This window comes from Trichoderma asperellum, chromosome 3 (assembly GCF_020647865.1).
Source record: "Trichoderma asperellum chromosome 3, complete sequence".
Classification (NCBI taxonomy): Eukaryota; Fungi; Ascomycota; class Sordariomycetes; order Hypocreales; family Hypocreaceae; genus Trichoderma; species Trichoderma asperellum.
The window spans coordinates 1,130,719-1,150,135 of NC_089417.1; the positions used below are offsets into that span (position 1 = coordinate 1,130,719).

The 19,417-nt window shown below is 50.9% G+C and overlaps 5 protein-coding genes across 5 annotated transcripts; 2 read left to right on the forward strand and 3 right to left on the reverse strand.

Annotated features, from left to right (window-relative positions):
- The first annotated feature begins 131 nt into the window (after nucleotides 1-131).
- TrAFT101_004968 (uncharacterized protein) lies at nucleotides 132-1,402 on the forward strand. The gene is made up of 3 exons (XM_024900439.2): nucleotides 132-752; nucleotides 816-881; nucleotides 947-1,402. Exons 1-3 carry the CDS (start codon nucleotides 613-615, stop codon nucleotides 1,179-1,181), a joined length of 441 nt encoding a protein of 146 aa, XP_024759665.2. The 5' UTR covers nucleotides 132-612; the 3' UTR covers nucleotides 1,182-1,402.
- A 622-nt stretch (nucleotides 1,403-2,024) lies between these two features.
- Nucleotides 2,025-2,405, reverse strand: TrAFT101_004969 (uncharacterized protein; the record flags this gene model as incomplete). The annotated part of the gene is made up of 1 exon (XM_024906767.2): nucleotides 2,025-2,405. One exon carries the CDS (start codon nucleotides 2,403-2,405, stop codon nucleotides 2,025-2,027), a length of 381 nt encoding a protein of 126 aa, XP_024759663.2.
- A 34-nt stretch (nucleotides 2,406-2,439) lies between these two features.
- On the reverse strand, nucleotides 2,440-3,288 carry TrAFT101_004970 (uncharacterized protein; the record flags this gene model as incomplete). The annotated part of the gene is made up of 1 exon (XM_066127342.1): nucleotides 2,440-3,288. One exon carries the CDS (start codon nucleotides 3,286-3,288, stop codon nucleotides 2,440-2,442), a length of 849 nt encoding a protein of 282 aa, XP_065983453.1.
- Nucleotides 3,289-3,477: 189 nt separating this feature from the next.
- On the forward strand, nucleotides 3,478-10,627 carry TrAFT101_004971 (uncharacterized protein). The gene is made up of 3 exons (XM_024900350.2): nucleotides 3,478-6,745; nucleotides 6,859-8,579; nucleotides 8,705-10,627. The coding sequence occupies exons 1-3, from the start codon at nucleotides 6,445-6,447 to the stop codon at nucleotides 9,722-9,724; spliced, it is 3,042 nt and encodes a 1,013-aa protein (XP_024759662.2). The 5' UTR covers nucleotides 3,478-6,444; the 3' UTR covers nucleotides 9,725-10,627.
- A 3,162-nt stretch (nucleotides 10,628-13,789) lies between these two features.
- Nucleotides 13,790-14,139, reverse strand: TrAFT101_004972 (uncharacterized protein; the record flags this gene model as incomplete). Its single annotated transcript, XM_066127343.1, has 2 exons — nucleotides 13,790-13,890; nucleotides 14,076-14,139. The coding sequence occupies 2 exons, from the start codon at nucleotides 14,137-14,139 to the stop codon at nucleotides 13,790-13,792; spliced, it is 165 nt and encodes a 54-aa protein (XP_065983454.1).
- Between the last annotated feature and the right edge of the window lie 5,278 nt (nucleotides 14,140-19,417).

Genomic DNA, 19,417 nt, shown 5'->3' on the forward strand with positions numbered 1-19,417 from the left:
GCATCCCTTGGTAGAAAGATCAATTGATAGGCAAAGAGCGTCTTAAATGCCAAAGAATAGAAGAAAGCCCATGGCAAGGCGCAGCCGAAGGCAGTTTTTTTTTTCCTAGTACTAGGGTTTGCACCTTTGTTCTTGTACGCGTTGATACGAAGATGAAGCTCCTGGGCCCCCTTTTCGACGAATCTACCATTCTCGAATTCTTTAGCTCTTGCCAAATTCTTCCATATTCTCACGTGGAGCTTCCTGACGATGACAGCTTTTCCTCATTTCTGCCCTTTTTCTACCGTTTGCTCCTCAAGGTTTTGTTAGATCATCGCGCTCAATCGATCCCCCACAAGCATATATATATATATTTTTTCACTGCTATTTTCTTGCTCTATTGTCTCATTATCGAATAGAAAAGCGATTGCCTTTGATATTCATTTTGTGCACTCTTCCGTCGAATATCCTGCTCTAACCCCTATGCTATTTCGCTGCTGTTCTTCTGCGAGGTTGATATCATACGGTGTACTCGTGTGCTCGGATATCCTTTCATTGAAGAATAGTAGGGTGATCTCGCAACCCTCATCGGCGAAATTAACACCTTGACTCACAGCTTGTGATCCACGCTGAATGAGCGGGCGGATGGTGTCGGTGCCGCCATCGACAATGCAAAGATGGCTGCTGCAAGCCAATGTCTGCCTCTCACTGCTGATTCTTTTGCCGGGAAGCCAACAAGATAGGTTCTCTTGGGCCCCAGCAATGACTTTTGGGTGCGTGTTTGTTTTACAGCTCTTCAAATCCCCAAGTCACACAATAACTTATGTATATAATAGGATGTTGCTCTCTTGGGGCCTGACAGGCGCTTCACTCATCTTTTTCCACAACAGGAGTATTTTAGAGTAAGTGTAGATCAATGCTTCGATAGCGTAGCGTAGACACATACCTAACCGCGGCTGCAATGTAGGAATCGCCAATGGATAGTCTTATATCCCCTACAGATATGGCTACCGTTTGTGATAGCGCTGCAAACCGGCCTCGGAGAAGCCATCTTGCTACTGCCACTATCCACCACGGCTGCAATGATATATTTGGCGGTTCGCCAAGGTCCCTCAACATGTGAGATATCAAGGCTCCCTGGGCCTGTCACTGAACCTAGGCGTGGTAGGACACGACGATGGCGCAAAGCCGTACTCAAATGACTGGACCTGATGCGAGCAGCCGCCACAAACCGTCGTGATGACGGAACGCTTGGATTGGCTAAATAAAGCAATGATATGCTATAGTTATGTACTGGACAGTATTATTAAATACACTACATGTATTTTTTATTTACAGTTGGGGTGCCAAAAGTCTCTTATAAGCAGATTAAGTATACGATATCTACCCTTATTTTGATATACCGACGCAATCCGAAGTAGCGGTCCTTGTTAGGCACTAACGGGTTGGTTGCTGATTTCATTTTGAATGGTCATGTTTGTACGAACAATTTCGAGAAGGAATTGTTAATTAAAATTCAATTCATATATACATACGCATGCATTATCTCCGTCTTGCCATCTACCAAAACCTCGCCTCGTATCCAACATGCAAGAGTAACAAAAAAAATGCTCCGTTTACAACACCCATAAAACGCCAATTTTCCTTGCTCCCCCCGTGTTTCCCATCTCCCACCATGCTCCGAATAATGAATCCGAGTTACGCGTGTATGCATGTGCTGACAAAGCAAAAGATAGAGACTGTAAAAAACTGCCCTTTTCCCTTCCTAGTGATTCTGACCCACAAATTGTTATGCAAGGAGATGTGATTTGTGTGACCTGAGATGCGAGATGTATGTCGTGAAGCAGCAAAAAGGCCAATGAAATGACGGCTGGTGAGAGAGAGAGAGAGACATAAAGAGAAGAATAAAGTAAGTGAACACAAAAATTAAGGTGCTATGGTGAAAAAGGTGGGTATCATTGATATAAGCCGCTTCTCGACGTTGGCCCAGCTCTTCAGGAGGGATGTTTTAGAATATCTATTCTTTGACCCCCCTTCCGGCGCTCTTACTGCTGTGCAGCATCTTCTTCGTTGTCATCGTCGTCAATTTCTTCGTCATCGTCGTCGTCTTCGTCGTCATCGCTCGACCCATCAGACTCCAGCTCATATCCCGGAGCCCTCTGGACAAGCCCCTGATAATAAGCCACCAAAATTTCCGGATTCGGCACAATTCTCCAATCCACCCTGTAGAGAAATTCAAGCTCGAGGAGCCTCAACTCAGCAACTCGCACTCCGCCTACTCGCGCGTAGGTAGTGTTGTTCCAAAAGGAGTCAGAGAGGCCCTTTGCAGCAACTGTGGCAGCGGTGATCAGGAAGCGGTGGACGGTGAGGGTGTTGATGGTGAATTCCGGGTAGAGAGCGCAGAGTCGGTCAATGTAGTAGACCATGGCCAAAAGAAGCGGTGGCGTGAGCGTGGCATGTCTAGCAAGCCGATGAAGATAATCTCTGACAGAGATGCCCGGGGGGTTCTGCGAATGGACAGCAGGTTAGACACGCACAGACGAAAAAGAGAATGGTGGGAAATGCCGAAGCTCCTGCATACCTCGAGTGAAACCGCGTTAGTCCACCGCTGGAAATGCGAATTGCGTCATTGGTGGCAATCAGCTCTCCCAACATATGTGCAATCAGCTCGACCATGTGCTCTACCGGACAAAACTCGTATTTGTTTGGCAAAACGCGGGGAGGCTGTTCTTCGGGCCTGGCTCGTTTCGGTGCCTGAGGAGAGGCGGACCGTTGAGTCTGGGCCTGGGCTTGAGCCTGGGCCAGATCGGAACTCGAAGCAGTGGCGGCGGGGGTTGAAGAGGCATCTAGAGAAGAAGCCTCGACGGTGGTGCCAAGTCGACGCTTATTAGGCGACAGCGCGTTGTACAGCCGAGCTTGAGCGGGTGAGGTTCGCGTCGGGCCCTGAGAGTCGTCGATGCCCATATTCGTGGATGTCGTCACAGTCGCCTTCGTGGTCGTGGTCGTAGGAGCTGCTAATGGGGAGGCAGAGGAGGAGGAAAACGCATGGGCAGGGGATCGGATGTCGCTTGTCGAGGCCCCGGTACGGCGTGAGCGGCCGGGCGACAGCGCCGACGAGGATGCCGAGACTGATACAGCCTCTGACTCTGTAGACAATCGGCGACGCAGATAGGCGGGCTTCGGGCTCACGGCGGGGAGCTGCGACGGGTGGGACGAAGCAGACTCCTGGGAGGACGTCGACGACGCATTGCGGAAGCTGGTGGGCGAGGCGTTGGCGGAGGGAGAGAGAATGGGGGACGTCTTCAACATGGTCTCCTACGGCGCATCATCGGAGCGCGGCGTGCTCTGGTGCTTCTGTTCGATATGGCTGCGCTGCTCTGCTATTCCTGCCCCGTCTCTGCTCTTGAAGGCCCCTGTGATCGGGGGAGAAGCAACAGCCAGACCGACTGGATGCGATATTCCAAAGAGAAAAAAAAAAAAAAAGGCCACCAGGCGTCCTGAGTCGGAACAGCCGGCGGTAGGCGGCCGGGCAGCGGCTTGCTGGCGAAATGCAGTGACACACAATCCTGAAAATCGTGCAACAGCCAGATGTCGTCTTTTTTCTGAAGCGAACCGAAAAGGCTCACCGAAGCACCGAGCCAGGAAGATCTTATAGTGATAGTCCGCAGTCTAGCTAAACCGATCCAGCGAATGGCATGAATCGGCCGGCGGGACGGACGCAGGGCGAAAGGATGGAGGGGGAGATTGGCGGACAAGTATCTGTACCTGGGGGGAGAGTAAGTATGCGGCTCAACACTACCCAGTAGGCAGGCACTAGTTGTATGCAGTACTTGGCATGCAATTGCAACTGTCGACTTCTGTTCTGCGTCCTTGTATTTTTCGTTCGTTCCCCGTGGCGTAAATGGTGGCACTTCTGTGCTTGGCGAGGCGAAGTGCGTTGATGGTGCCCGCTTGCCAAGTTGCTGCGAGTGGGATTTCGCGTCGAGGGCGTGTCTTTCGGCGGTGCTGTGCTCAATACGCCGCTTTGCCGGTATCTGTACTTGTCGATGCAGATTCAGCAGCAGTGAGACGGATCCCCATCATCAAAAGCCCGCAGCGACGCCTTGGACCTGATGCTCGCTGCAGCGATTGGCCAGTGTCCAGTACCCGGCCGGAAACTTGGGGGCGGGCTCAGACGGCAGGGTGGCTGCTCACATGAAAGGGGGAGAAGAAGAGACAAGACAAGACACAGCAGAGGAGAAAAAATTGCTGTAGATTTTGTCCCTCTTTTTTCACCAAACGGTTTGCGAGACCTAGAGCCAAAACTAAACAGGACGATGGAGCATGCAATACCACCAAGGTGCTCCGTATTAGCCTAGCCAGTCATGTCCGAGCAGTTCAACCATTCATTCTCTGGGCTCATCCTGGGCCGGACCCAGAAGTACTGGTGCTAAGCTTGGCGCCGGTGGAGTACAACTTACGGCGCATCGCAGGAGGGAAAAACTCGATGCTTTCCGAAAACGGAATTCTCTCGGTGTGCCTGTTGGAAACTGATTGTCGTGCTTATACGGAAAACCAGCTGCAATTCAAACAGTCCGGCAATCCATCATGACCAATTCCAAGCAAGACAAAGGTAAAGGAAAAGTACAAGGCATTCTTTGCGTTTTTGCCGGCCGTGTCTTTTGACTCGCACCCGTCCCGCATTGCATGTACAAGTGCTCGGTCCGGTGGGCGGAAGGCGTCACTCGTCTCATCACAAGTGGGCTCCATCATCGATACTTACCAAGTTATGTATGTACTTGATCTTGGGGATGCCACAGACTACGGCTAGACAGCTTTCGCCGTAGTATTGCTACTACTGCTACTCCGTACTAGTATCAGCAATTACTTGTACAATACCCCAGACTGACCCCAGACCACGCCAGCGAGGGCCCATCTGACTGAATAAAAGCAGCCATGATGAGTTGTCGTTTTGGCTGATGTCGGGTCGTGGTTCAACGAGCGCCTGTTGTTGCGAGCTCGTGGTGCAAGGAAGCACGATGATTCGTTAGCGGCCGTGGCCCGAGCCCAAGACAAGACTTCCAGACATGTCTAGCATCAGCAGGAGTTTTCCTTTCCGATTTGTGGCGGCGGCAGGACTAGCAGGGGAGACAAAGCTCTCTGCCCTACGGTGCTACTGCTGGCACTGCCACCACTGGGACGCGATCTTGTTTCGTTTGCTGGCGCATCTGCACGGAGCACTAACATGCCGAGAAGGGCTGTGGCACACTGCGCCTGGCCTCTTCGTTGCAGCCCAATAAATCCTACCGAGCTTGGCGATATTTATGCTCCAAGCAGCTGGCGATAACGGCGCGTTGCAGATCCCGAGCCGGGAAAATGCCGCACAAAGAGCTGTGTCTGGCGAGCATCACGACCCGGAGCTCGATGCCGGCAGCCGGAGCGAATGGCCCGGGATGTTTCTGATTATGTCAAAGCAGCCTAGGCCAATCAAGCTCGGTGTATTTATTATTGATGCTTGATCTGTCTGCTCAAGCAAGACTGGCATTTATACAAAAACTGGTGAAAGTAAGTAGTAGTAGTTTATAGTATTCTGTCTCTTTGCGGCCAGCCTTCCGGGGAGCGAACCTGTGGGCAGTGGAGCGTTTTACCTATGTACCTTATGGATTACGGACATTGGTGCCTTGAACCAAGGTCTGAAAAGCTGAAAAGTGACACGCTCTGATATGCAAACGACGTCTGCCGCAATCGTTCACAAACACGGCCAAAATCCCGGCCCATCTCAATATCGCTCGCAGTGATGGCCGCAAATTCTTAACAAGATAAATGCATCGCCCCGTATGGCCAGTTCTTCTAGAATTCTTCTATACTGTTTTTTTTCCCAACTCGCTCTCCGCTTTCGTCCCACCAAGCGAAATCCGGCAAACGTCGCCTTTTTATGGAGACATCTATGTAAAAAGAAGGTTAGTACGGAGAGATCCGATAAGATAGCACAATGCACGTGCCACGGCATCGGACTTGCCTTGGCGTGACATCTCGTCAGCCTGCAAGACAGAGACGCCGTGTCGACGACATTGGATAGATTCATGGATTGACATCGCCAATTTGTTTACGCCTCTGCACTGCTATCGCTATCTTCATCTTCCATCATCGCGCTCGTAATCTCTTACCCCAGGCGCATTATTGCCGCGATTCTTGTGCATTTCTTTATTTGCTTGCGCATCACGTCTTGCTTGGCTTCGCGAAGCTCAGTCTGTCAGCCCAATTCGCCGGAGCTGATTCGGGATTTCCCTGCTTGTATCGATTGCATCGGCATCATAGTCTATACCGACAGCTCATGCGCAGCTCTACACGCGAAGCATAATAGCCAATCTTGACTCAATCTCGCTAGTCGACCAGAGGCGAGATCCCGGCGCCCTGCTCTTTCTCGGCAATCTCCGCTACAGATCCCACTGCTACCCGCTTGTGTATCCGGCACTGCCATCTCCCATGGCGCGACCCCAGACCTCCCCGATCCTAGCTCAGCTGCGAAACGCCAAAACGTGCCCCGAGCAGTCGACAGCTCTACAAGCTCTGAAGAATGAGATCATTGGGCATCACCAGAAGAAGGAGACATGGGTCAGTCTGGGGGTGCTAGAGCCCGTTATTAAGACCTTGACCTCGGCTCGCCCTGCGGCCAAGTCGAATACCGCCAAAGATGCTAGACCACAGGCATCGAGCCGCCGGTCCCTATCAGACGAAGACGACGTAAGGCTGCAAGCCTTGCAGATCATCACAAGCTTCGCCAAGGGTATGCTTTCCGAGATCCGTCACCTCAACTTCTGCAGGACCCCCCTGCAGCTTTGCTCGATCCTCCTCCACTTAAACAGCTGATACTGACGTGTGATACTACTTTATTTGCAGGTGGCCCTCCCTTCCTACCGTCCGTCCACGCCTCCCGAGCTCTTCCAGCCATCCTCGCATGCACATCTCCCAACGCCAACCCGCCGCAAATCGTCGTTGCCGCTCTCAAGGCCGTTAGTGGCATTGCAGATGCAGCTGCTCTGGCGCCCCCGACATCAGATTTCGATACTCTAGCTCTTGCCGACGCAGTATTTACATCGTCGTATCATCTCGAATCTCTATGTCTCATACTTGCTTCTACGTCATCCAGCCGCCTCCAGCAGACCCAGGTTGAGCTTGTGGCCAGCTTGATATCCCGCATCTGCAGAGAGGAACGGCATCAGCAGGCCCTGGTCCAGTCTGGTGTTTTGGATATGCTCGCGTCGCGCTTGGCCAGCTTCGCCGTCAGCCAGGGCCATGTTGTTCCAGGAGCCGAAGCGCAAGCTTACAGCGATGGGTTGTATGAGGCCTTCCCTAAGGAAGCTCCTCATGGAACACAAATTGGTCCCGTGCTTGCGGCGGTAGCAGCCATTCTTGGAGAGTCAAAGTATAGAGCAACTCGCCTCATCAACTCTCCCGCCATCCTTGCCGTCTTCCCATCCATCGCCGTTGAAACCAGTGGCCTGAGCGGTGCCAAAATCCAGAGCCCAACAGTTATGGATTACTTACTGCCTCAAGTTCCTCCTCCCTCTTCTAACTCTCGCAGTCCACCCCAGTCTCATCACCATTCTTCCGTTAATACACCAGACCGCTCCGAAGCACGAACTCCGAGTCAGACGCCTGGCCTTAGACTTGTCTCCCCTGCTGCCTTGGAGTCGGGCTTGGACAACTCATCCGATGAAGTCGAGAGCCCTTTCATCCCCTGGCTGATTATACAGGCCAGATCATTGTCTGGCTATGGGAGACTCATGGCAGTCACTATTCTGACAGCGCTCTTCAAAGCTGGACTAGGGCGTAAAGGATGGAGAGAAGCCAGCCTTGGCATGCTAATAGTGCCGATTCTCCTTGAGTTGATTACGAAAAATGACAAGGACGAGGCCGAGTCGCAGAGTAGCTTTGATGAAACACAGCACCTCATCTTGGAGAAAGCGCCGGCAACATTAGCCCGTCTCATCACTGACAGCGAACTGCTACAAAAAGCTGCTTACGACTGCGGTGCAATTAAGACCCTGACAAAACTTCTGAGGCGCGCTTATCGCTCTGTGCCTATCCTAGAGGCAGCAAAATACTGGTCTCCCCAGCCTGACACTGATATGGATGTTGAGGGTCCGTCTGCGTCTTCACAATTGGGACAGCTTGGCCAGGATCCGCTGCTCTCGCATCGTGTGAGGCTAAGAGAATCGACGCTCAAAGCCATCGGCGCCGTAGCCTCTGGAAAGGAAGATTACAGGAAAGCCCTGGTTGAAGAAGACTTTATTCCCTATGTAATGGAGTCTCTTACTGAGTACCCCAAGCGTCCTAAGCAAATCAAAGACCGGCTCAAGGATAAACCCAGCGGAGAGCCTGAACCACAGCCCAACGTTTCGTCAGCATACGGCGCTAATCCATTATCCGTCATTGTCGCGGCGTGCCATGTTATCAGGATGCTTTCGCGATCCATTAGTATACTGCGGACGACGTTGGTTGATCATTCGGTTGCCATGCCAGTCTTCAAATTTTTAAAACACCCAAACGTTAATGTCCAGGTTGCTGCCACAGCTGCTATCTGTAACCTAGTTCTGGAAGCTAGTCCAGTCCGCGAAGTTTGTCAACCCCATCTGTTTCCCCTACTTCACTACTTGATTTCCCCTTTTGACATGACGTCTATCCCCCCCTCCTTTCATTGTCAATGACCCCGACACAAGACTGTTAAGCTAACAGCTACTAGCTACTGGCCGAAAATGGTGTTATGAAGATCCTTTGCGAACACGCCCACTCTGATAATCCTGCTCTGCGGCTTAATGCATTGTGGGCTCTGAAACACCTTGTCATTGCCGTTAGCTCCGATCTAAAGCGATCTTGCCTGGAGCAGCTTGGGCCTGATTGGTTGGTGCAACTTATTTGTGATGATGGTCAGGATGCTGTTTCATATAACACGCAACCTAGCCAGCCGTCGGGCGATGATGTGGATGTGGACGTGGATGTGGATGTGGACGAAGACATGGATGCCTCGCCATCTGACGAACAGGTGAGATGGATGTTTGCAGCAAACGGCAATCCGCAGAAGTTGGATGCTTCGAGATCAACCAAGCTGCGCCAAGCGGAAGACAAGCTCGCTAGCTTGCGTGAAAATGAACTTAACTCGTTAAGGAGATCCCGCAACGATGAAGTAGCTGTTCAGGAACAAGGTCTGGAGCTCATTAGAAACTTGTTAGGGCTCGGAGTCGGCCCTTCTGCGGAGTCACCTTATGATATGACAGAAATGATTGATTATTTGTTCACCACCATTGGGCAAGATCGGCTTTTTGACCTGTTATCCTCAAAACTACGAGCCAAGGTGCTCCATCCCTTCTCTCGACGAGCGCCAACACCGGGGCAGGAGACCAGACTCATCCACCCCCATGCAAAAATCATCATTCCAGTTATTTACATCTTGGTCCATATAGCAGCTAGTACACACCAGCATCGACAGTTGGTTGCTAGACAGACAGATCTGCTGAAGCTGCTCTACCAGCAGATCGGCAATCGAGATAAAGAGGTCCGCGTCGCCGTATGTCATTTCGTCATAAATCTTACGGGCCACGACGATGAGAGTGATGTGCAAGACTGGTCTATGAGGATCAATGAGTTGAAGAAGTTAGGATTCCATACCAGGATGGAGTTCCTCAAGCACAACGACAGAGATCTCGACGTGAGAGAACGCGCTAAGGCGGCAGTCTACCAGCTAGATAAGGCGATCGAATTTTAGCACGAAGAAGCAGCCTGGTTAAGCATTTGGCTGGATCTAAACAAGAGAAGTGTGCATCAAGGGAGTGGAGAAACGTCAGGGTGTGAAGTTGAAGATGAAGATGATCCAGCCTTGTTGAGCATCGATGATGAAAGTGGAAGTGAAATCGAACATGAAAGCGGAATCCAAGATGGAGACGGAAAAACAATTGAAGGTGGAGACGAAAACCAAGATAAAGCCGCAATGGAAGTCGGTAGCGAAAATGGAATCGAAGATGCGGATGTAACCACGGTTGAAGGCGGAAACAAAGATGAGGATGAAACCGAAATCGGAGATGGAACCGCAATCGATAGCGAAATCGAAGATGATGAGGAAACTGGAAACTCTACGTAGAAATACTATTTCAACCCTCAATACTTGACTGACGCAGAGGAGAGGTTGGGATTCAATTGACACCAGCGGCGGAAGAACGAAGGGTGATGATGAAGACGAAAAGGGGGGAAGGACAAAGGAGGACAACTCTTGGATCTGCTTTGATACCGCTCTTCTGTTTATCCTTTCTACATCTCTTGGTATTCTTACTTCTACAACACGGGCATGGATATTGGGAGCAACGGCTTAATAATTAAAAACCCACAAAAGCGAAGAAAGAGAATTGGGATGAAACAGGGCATGTTCTAGTGTAAAGCGAATATTTTACATAACTCAAAAATTATAACAGCGAGTCTTTTTTTCTCTTTTTCTTTTTCCTTTGTATTCGCATGCTACATTCTGCCAGTTTTATCTATTGAATCTTCTAGTCTGGACGCTTCGTGAAGTTGAGACGGCAAGTTCGCGGCCACGATCAATTCAAGTTTAACCGATATTAAGTCATACGAATATAGCATACATTGAACCTGCGTGAATTCAAACGTGATTTCGTAGTACAATGGCACCATCTCCTGTTACCCGATAATAAAGGAATAGCAATCGAACAGAAGGCGATTAATCCAGCGGATTGACACAAACGACCTCAAGAGGAACTAACATGTCGTATTCACGATAATAATACATTTTACATATATTAACAAAAAACCATTGCTTGTATTAAACACAGCCCATTACCTCGTCATCTATTTCTGTTCAATGTACCCTATAATAGGCAAAATCAAAATCCATCCGCGCTCCTCAAACTCGACAACCCTGACGTCCACTACACATACAACCCCCCCCTTTCTTTTCTCTATATTTGTATTTTCGACAAAAACATACCCCCCCGGTCATGCACGTTGGTCGCACGTGTGTATATCTACTTCAAATTTGGTTATCTTGTGTTGGTCGTGGGTTAACACAGAAAGAAGAACCCCCTGTCAAAAAATCTCCAAGGCTGTTTAAAATAACACACACATTGTATTTTTCGGAGAACCAACAAAACACGCTTGACAACCAACACCCCCTCCAATTCCAAAAAAGAAAAAAAAAAAAAAAAGAGGAAAAGGAAACGAGATAGAAAGTAAAGAACTAAATACTATTGATGGGCGGTAATTTGAGTTCACACGTGTCTTTAAAAGAAGAAACAAGCTTAATGCAGGGAGGCAAAGAAGAACCAGAGGAATAATAAGAAAAAAAAAAAAAAAAGAAAAAAATCTTTCACACGCGATTTGCTAACTAAAGATGGAGATGAAGTAACAGTTATTTCTGCAAGAAGACTATGGAGGCGGAGTTTAATTAAAGAGAGCCATGCTACCCGGCCCCTCGGTGAAATGATCTCGTCTCTTCCACTGAGACAGAAATTGATGCTATTCTCGAGTACACAGAGGTAAAGGGGACGTCCACAGAAATCTACATTGTCATCTTTACCGCACCAATATTAGCAACACGTAGCGGCGGTATGAACTCGATGTCTAGCCTCATCCGCAAGCCAAGAGACCAGTGTCTCGTTTCATCACACAGACCATACTCGCAACGCACCCCCAAGCTTGATTCCGAGACCAAGGTGGGCATCAAAACATCCCGCACTTGGGGCCTCAATTTCTTCATGGGCAGACTGTCTATCCATGATATTCCACACTAGCAGAAACTCCGGAACGATTTGCCGAAGAAGAATCACGCTTTATCTTTAACGATTTGAGCCATAGTACAGTATATTGTGATAGAATCTCAATCTAATAGCATGACATCTGACAGAGAATGGGAAAAAGGGGGTGAGGATGGGCATCACCCGCTCGTGCATAGGTATGCGGCTTGCTAAGAAGAGGCAAAACTCTGCCGATCAAGAAGAAAGCAAAAGGCGTCCTGCTCAGAAGATGGATGGCACAGCCAACAACCCCAAGATAAGACTCTCAGCAAGATTTCACTCTGTAACTATTAATATGTTCACAGGGCGAAAAGGGGGGCTAAGTCACATGTAAGGCTGCAAGCGCAGCGGTAAGACAGAGAGAGACAGGGCAGCATATCACCGGAGTGTTTTGTGTCCAACAGTTGGAGACAAAGCGTATGTAGGGAGAACTGTTTGTACTACCACCATCATCTTTGTCACTCGCCAAGTTGGTGGCGGGAGTAGTGGTGTTTCAACAGGTTCTTAGACATGCAGAGTCTCTCTGGGACGAATGTACCTCTTCTTGACACTAAGTCGGGTGTTGGATAGTGCTTTGTGGAGCATGTTTTGTATTACTTCATAGGCGGTAACAGGTGAGTCAACCCATCGTGGGGGGTTATGGTAATGATGGGTTGTGCCAGTCTGTTTACTACTTAAAGCTCGCTACCTGCCTTTGAATCTCCGGGTACTTACTATTAGAGTATCAGATATGCCATGTCTCAAGGCAGTATAAGTCCACTGGAGGAGGATTCACCAGCAAAGCTTTGTCGACAGTGGGCTTTAGGCACTGGTCAAGGAGGGTAAGCTGTAGGCATATGGAGTAGACTGATTTCGCAACAACTGGCTTTTCTCTCGGTCATTGAATCATAGAAGGAGTATACCGCCTTTTGACCATGTGCTCCCAGAAACGAAATTGCTTTGGCGGTGACACACAGAGCACCAATAGCTCTCATCTAGCACTGCTCTCTCGACCATCATTAGGAGACTCGACGGATCAAAAACGCCCATTTGAACGAGTCGCTCAACCAACAGGGCCTTGTCAATCCAGCCACCACCACCGCTTTGTGTGCCCCAAAGCTCCCAGACGATCCTATATGACATGGGAAGGGGGCCGGAAACTTGTAAACTTTGAACGACGCTATCATGAGACATGCATAACAAGTGGCGGTCCTGGGTCACGTTAATGAAATGTCAATCCTTGGCTTTTTGTATTTGGTCTAGCTCTCAGTTCCGGCTCTTAGCTGAGCACGTTCCACGTGGTTTTCGTAGACAACAAAACGAACACAGCGGTTGGATCTGAACTTTGCTCCTCTTATTTATGAGTTGAGTGGCTGAATGCTCAAGGAGTTATATCCGAGCTGAGGTTAGAGTTGCAGCTAGTCCAGCCTTTGAGCAGATCTGCATTAGCTGCACCTTTCTTGAGCTAGAAGCCGTCTGGTGCTGGAAATGTGTCGTGTCCGAGTATGAGGAATGAGAGTACGTAGCACACAGTAGAAAGTACTCCGCATAGACAGAGGTTGACAAGAAGTTTGATCGTCTACGGGCTGCAAGCTTGCAATAGGACGGGCGATTATGCATATGTTTAAGGACAGGCTATGGTGATAATTGTGCCTGCAGCTTTGGCTTTTATTTCACGGTAGCACGGCCTGTGGCCCTGGCAGGCATAGACTCAACAATTAAGGGCCGTCAAATGTCGAAATGGATTGCGAGATTGGCGTCGAAGAGCGTCTTTTGCATAAGATTATGCTGGACTCGGTGGTACCGCTAGTGCTGATCAGGTAGCGCATACACAATGCTCATGCTCTGGGCGGCCAAGCCGGCAGCGATAACTTGCTGCGACCAACAACCACACTTTGGACACTGCCTGCGCCAAAGCATCGTGCCACCTTGGTGTGTGTGCCATCGGCAGTGGGCGAAGGGGGGGAAATAGCATCTGCAGAGTCTTTGGTGCGTTTGCGCATCCTCGGAGCGCCAATGCAGTTACAGAGTTGGACGAATAAAACCCCGGCTTACTTGCGAATGCCTGTTGGGCCGCCGTTTTCGCAGAAGTACCAGCGACCGGTCACAGGATCTTTGCTGGGGGCCTCGTTATCCATTGCCCGAGTGGCGACTGGCGCACGAGTCGTTTGGTGGGCTGTTAGAAGCCGCGTTGTTTGCTGGAATGCTCAGCTGAGAGAGTTCCATGGACTTGGTATCGACGGTGTCGGCACTGCGTGTAGACGCCCGAAACCTTGACCCTGGGGTTGGGACTACGAACTGACCAACCTGCGGCTGCGGAGTGTCGCCGCTGCTTACTCAGACGCTTCGTGCCGCAAGGTTCGAAGGGAACCAGTCTGGAGAAGGCAAGATAGTAGGTCATCATGCCATGCTTTGGTGACTACCTACTCCTACCGACTTTGCTACAGTTAGTAGCGTTTGGTGTCAGTCAAAACTGAAGGGGCTGTGGTGAATATGAAATCAAAATTAGTATAGCCGACCTAGTACGTAGTACCTTACCTGCCTGTGCTGCTCTTTTGTGCTACACACTTGGGGTACAGACGCCTAATACGTACTGGCCGCATTCATGGCTTGCTGTCCCCTTGAGAGCTAGGCACAGATCAATGAATGAATGAGTGAGTGAATGAGCAATCAATTGCAAAGTAGCAAGCGGTGCTGGCAGACCTCGAGAAGACTCGGCTGTGGGCCAAGCTCGCCGGGCACAGACTTGGACAGGCCGCTCTGCGAACAGGGTTTATTCCATTCGCCAGCCTAGCAGCCTATAGCGCAACGATGCGAGACACCAACTGGCCCGAGGAGTTGAGCAGTGGTGAGGGTGGGGAGCGGAGCCCGAGACTTGGAAGAGGCGAGGGCGGCTGTCTGGTACAGTAAGGTTCGAGGTAAGGGGCCATCGCGGAACAACGGTCGTGTGCAGCCGGGCGACGCTGATAGGCTCCAACGGTAGCATTCCAGCGGTTCCAGCGGTTCCAGCACCACACGCGGGCTTTCGGACCAGAATCTTGGAGGGGGTGCGAAGCTAATAACCTGTCGGACGCGATCTGGTGAAAAGGGCCGCAAGATGATCTCGGCCGACACGCTTAATGGGGTTGCTGACCTTCATTCAATGCTGCGGCGTGGCATCCGTCTGGAAACAGATCCTTGATCGAAATAGGATGAGTCTGGCCCCCTGGCAAAGCGTTTCGTCGCCGTACATGGTTGTAAGGATATCGTAGATGAAAAGTTGACCAGGGGCATAGCGGGAGATTTCTTGGTTTCTCTTCTCTTTCTCTTTCCGCCTCTGAAAGTTTCTGGAAGAGGAAGCCACACGACTGTAGTTGGAAAGAGCCTCGGCACGGCAGCTTCTGCCGCGATCATCAACACGAAGGTCGAATACAATAGCAGGAGCACCCGGAGTGCTTGGAACAAGTAAGCAGGAGCGCTGCCTGCCGATGCTCCTGCCTTTGCACGCTGGAGCCTTGTGTGCTCTGCAGCAGCTTAGATTTATTACAGGACATGTACTCGCAGCAATAACTGCAGCACGAAAACTCGCTTGCAGCAGTAGGAATAGGTACTGTGTCTTGGCTACGAGCTCCCTGCCAGTTCACAAGTGAGCACATGTACCTTGATCAGTTTTTTTATCCCTCTATATTTATTATTAAAGTGCATCCAAACGAGTACGATACAGCCCATAACTTGCATCTGCCCATGCAGTTACATACGGCTTGTCTGAGCACCGGAAACGGGGCCGGTGTTCAAACAGGTCTTATAAAGAGAAAGAGAGAGAGAGAGAGAGAGAGAGAGAGAGAGAGAGAGAGAGAGAAACGTTTTCTTTTGCCACATCCTCTTCCTTGCAGTATGCACTGGGCTCATCCCTTTGGCCACTGATCCCGCGTGGCCCTGATAACTTTATGCAGCACTACTGTAGCATGACATGGAATGGCATGTAACGGCTCGCTTGCCTTGCTGGAGCTTGTCCCGGTGCGAAGAAAAGGAAAAAAGGAAAAACATAAACGTTTGAAACCCGCCTAATTTCGGAGTGGCTTCCGTTGTATCCCGGTGCCTGCTCTGGGGCCGATCATGTCTTTGCTTTCCTAGGACGAGGGGCCATGGGGGATCCACCATGCTACACATTTCTCGGTGCAATATGAAGGACGAGTCTGCTTGTAGTGTTACACGGCGTTGCAAGAGAATAGAGGTACTATGTGCTGTATGTACATAGGTAGTAGGAAGTAGGAAGGAATAAGATGCCTACTGTATTCTTCTGTGGCAGTTACTGATAACGAAGCCTCGTCGTTATTGGCCGTGTGTCCTGGATGGATGGCATTGTTGCTATTTTGAGATGTATATACTTACAACCTATACAGAGAGAGCATTCAAGTGCACAGACCATCATTTGCATTATCTTGCCTCGGCAAGTTCGACTTTACAGCATGGTACAAACAACGCAGTATTGTGCCTATTGGCCTAGATTGCTGGCTACGATGAAAACGATACTATTAGTCTGGTAATGCCTGTAATAGGTAGCTCCGTCGAGAGTCGTGTGAACAAAGCCAGCCGCGCCGGAGCTTAATCCCAGCGGAACCAAAAGACGTAGGTGGCCAAGATTAGCGGGGAACTTCAGCGCAGCAAGAGCATCAAACGAACTACTGTAACATACTGCACAAGTACAGCATCTTGCATTCTGCTCATCTGCAGAGCAACATCGGGCCTGTATCTTTGTTCTTGTTTCTTTTCTTAGGTTTGCTCAGGCCACCAAGCGCACATCTCGCCCAAGAGGCCCGATAAGCGCTCGGAGCCTTTCCGTGCTTCTTTTTTTGCCTTTTGACGCATTCTGGGACTTTGCCTTGCCTTGTCTGATAGCATTTACGGGGCGCAGAGAGCGATTATGACTGTATTCGCGTGGGGAGCCGCTGGTGGAGGGTTGCAATGGCAGAGCTTCGATTACCAGCGTTGACCAGTAGCATGCTGCCCAGTCATTGCCAGTGGCGATGAAAATAGGCCGCAGCCTTGGAGGAGTTGACGCCGCAGCGGCAAGTTTGTGAGAATAACGTGCTCGTCTACCGCGAGTACAGCGACCTGTAGGTATGGCATGTGGACATGATCCGCGGTATTGCTGCCAGGCGCTCCTCCAATACGATACACGAGGTCTATTCATATCTGCTTGTACGTCAAATTGTCCCGGGTCTTGCTGGGAGCACGGTGATACTGTGTCGCCCACGACATGACTGACTGATTGATCACAAGTACAAGCAAGCAGTTGTGTCACCGTTTTGGCAAATCTCGAATGCGCCACTTGCTGCTGGTTGGAACGAACTGGATGGTACATGATCTTCCTGGCAGTTTACAGGGGTTTCAAGGTCACCATACAACTAGCGGCATTAGCACTTGCAAGTGCCCGTACGAGCACCAGCGAAATGTGTGCCCGTTTGGGGGACAGACGCCCAAGGCACAGCAGCACTACCGGATGAGTGCGTCCAAAAAGCGTGGCACAACTGCTGCAGGTGGATGTCCCGTAAATGGCCCTACATATGACATGTCAGGTTGCATGATCCGACACGGCAGTGCCTCGTATGGGACTGAAGCACGAGATCCACAAGTCCATTTTGTGGCCTCCAGACCCCGGCAGGTTTTTCATTTTGTGTCTTCTGCAAGCCTTTTAAGCCTATTTCATACTGTAATGTGCAGTACCTGCTCTAGGTACTCGTACAAGTACTAAGCAAGTGCAGGTATGCATACGCTGAAGCCCCTCTTTGCTCTCTTTTTGTGCGACTTTGCTGTGCCATGCTCAAAAGAAGAGGAGTGATGGAGGAGGAACGAACACCAATAGCTAGACACAAACTTGGAAAAGCGCACCAGACTAACGGATACTTTGTGCGATCTTACCTACCCAGGGACGGAGATAGGTACGGAGTACAATTAGGTATTTACGAATGGGCAAATGAATGGGCGACGGGTCTCTGGGGGATGACAAGCCGACAGCAAGAAAAAAAACGAGATGCTCCCCGTTTTTCTATCGAGGTGGATACGACGGGAAAACCATGTGTCAAGAAAAGACTGGGGTGTCTAGGCTGACGATGGATGGAGATTGCTGTAGCACTACTGACTACAAACGGTAAGTCGACCAGGATTCTGCGAAATGTGCCAGCAAGGAAAAGGGACTGCAGGCAAAGAGAGAAAGGGCTGGCGACTAGCAGACCGACCCATGGCGGGCCGGCGTCGGCCGAGTGGTTAAGCTTGCTTAGTAGAGGCAGATCCAACTTAAGCTGGCGGCAGCTGCTAGCTAGCCGTAGCTTGTTTGTGTCAGTATGAGTGTGTCCCGTGCAGTACATGCACAAGCATGCACCTGTGGCCGAGAAGGGCAGAGATGGAGGGCGCCTTCTGAGCGCTAGAGACCTGAGACGCAGGCAGCGGGATGCTGGGATTGGATGGACGCTGCAGCACCCGGGGGGCTTGTTCAGGTCACTCCCGGTCGCCCACGAGGCGCTGGGAAGAAGAGGGAAAAGAGGAGAGGGAAAAGCAAGGCATTTGTACAGTACGTGGCACCGGCGCAATTTTGTCAAGCTGGTACTTGGCAGGCAGCCTGCCCGATGCGGATGCTGGGGGTATCACAGACGGCATCACAGACGGCGTCGCTCTTGTCACCCGGTACCTACGTTGGTGGCCGGGCGATCTGGCCGGGCTGTGTCATCGAGCATTGCTAGCACGAGCAGCAGCAGCACCGTTGTGGTGTCTAGCCGGGCCAGATGACTGCTGGGCAAACGGGCCTCCGTTCCTTTGATGCACCATCCAATGGCCGGCCATTCCCCAGCGCCGGTGCCAGGCTCGTGGGATCGCTCTCCCCATTGCCCGTCAAGCGCAAATCAATGGCGCGCGCCCAACAACGCTCCCATCTCGCTCGGCAAAGGACCGCCAGCGAGCGGGTGGGCGACAATCAATACCGGCAACAGGATGCTTGCCCAGCACGGGCCACTCACGGCGCCTGGCGGGGCCCCTCCAAAGCGCTGGGTGGATGCGAGCTCCAGCCAGTCCCAGCGAGTACCATCCGGCCAGTGGCCCCAGCAAAATAGCGCAGTCAGAACGCACAGGCAATGAGCGGCTCTGGTATCACCGACGCCATTTCGCCCGCAGGCCGTGCCAATGGCAGTCGTGCGAGACGCCCGTCCCTTGTTCGGGGCCCAGACCCACGGCAATATGGGAAACCTTGGGAGGTGGCGCACACCCCGGCTCCGTGGCCCAGGTTCTTGTCGCCAAGAGACGTGAGGTATGCTCTGGCTGCCCTCGACGGCACCGCGTGGCCCACGTACCTGTTGTCCTGAGCTAGAGTGCTTACTGGGGCAATGACATGCAAGCAGGTAGTATACCGAGCAGACTAGGTGCAGTACAGACTTATACACTACAGATTCTAGGCTATTGGCGGCGCCTCTTTTTTTCCTTGGATACTATCTACAAGTATGTAGGTATGCTATTTACCCCTTCTTTGCTTTTTCTTTGCCAGGGCTTCGGACTTTGAGGAAGAACTAGCTTTAGGGGAAACTCAGCTGCGCCGGCTACTGCAAGGCAATATTTTGAAGAGCAGCCCGGTCTGCGCCACCAAAGTCGCAATGGTTCTAATGATGATATCGAACACGTTATTGGATGCTGCTTGCTTGCCTGGACGGAGT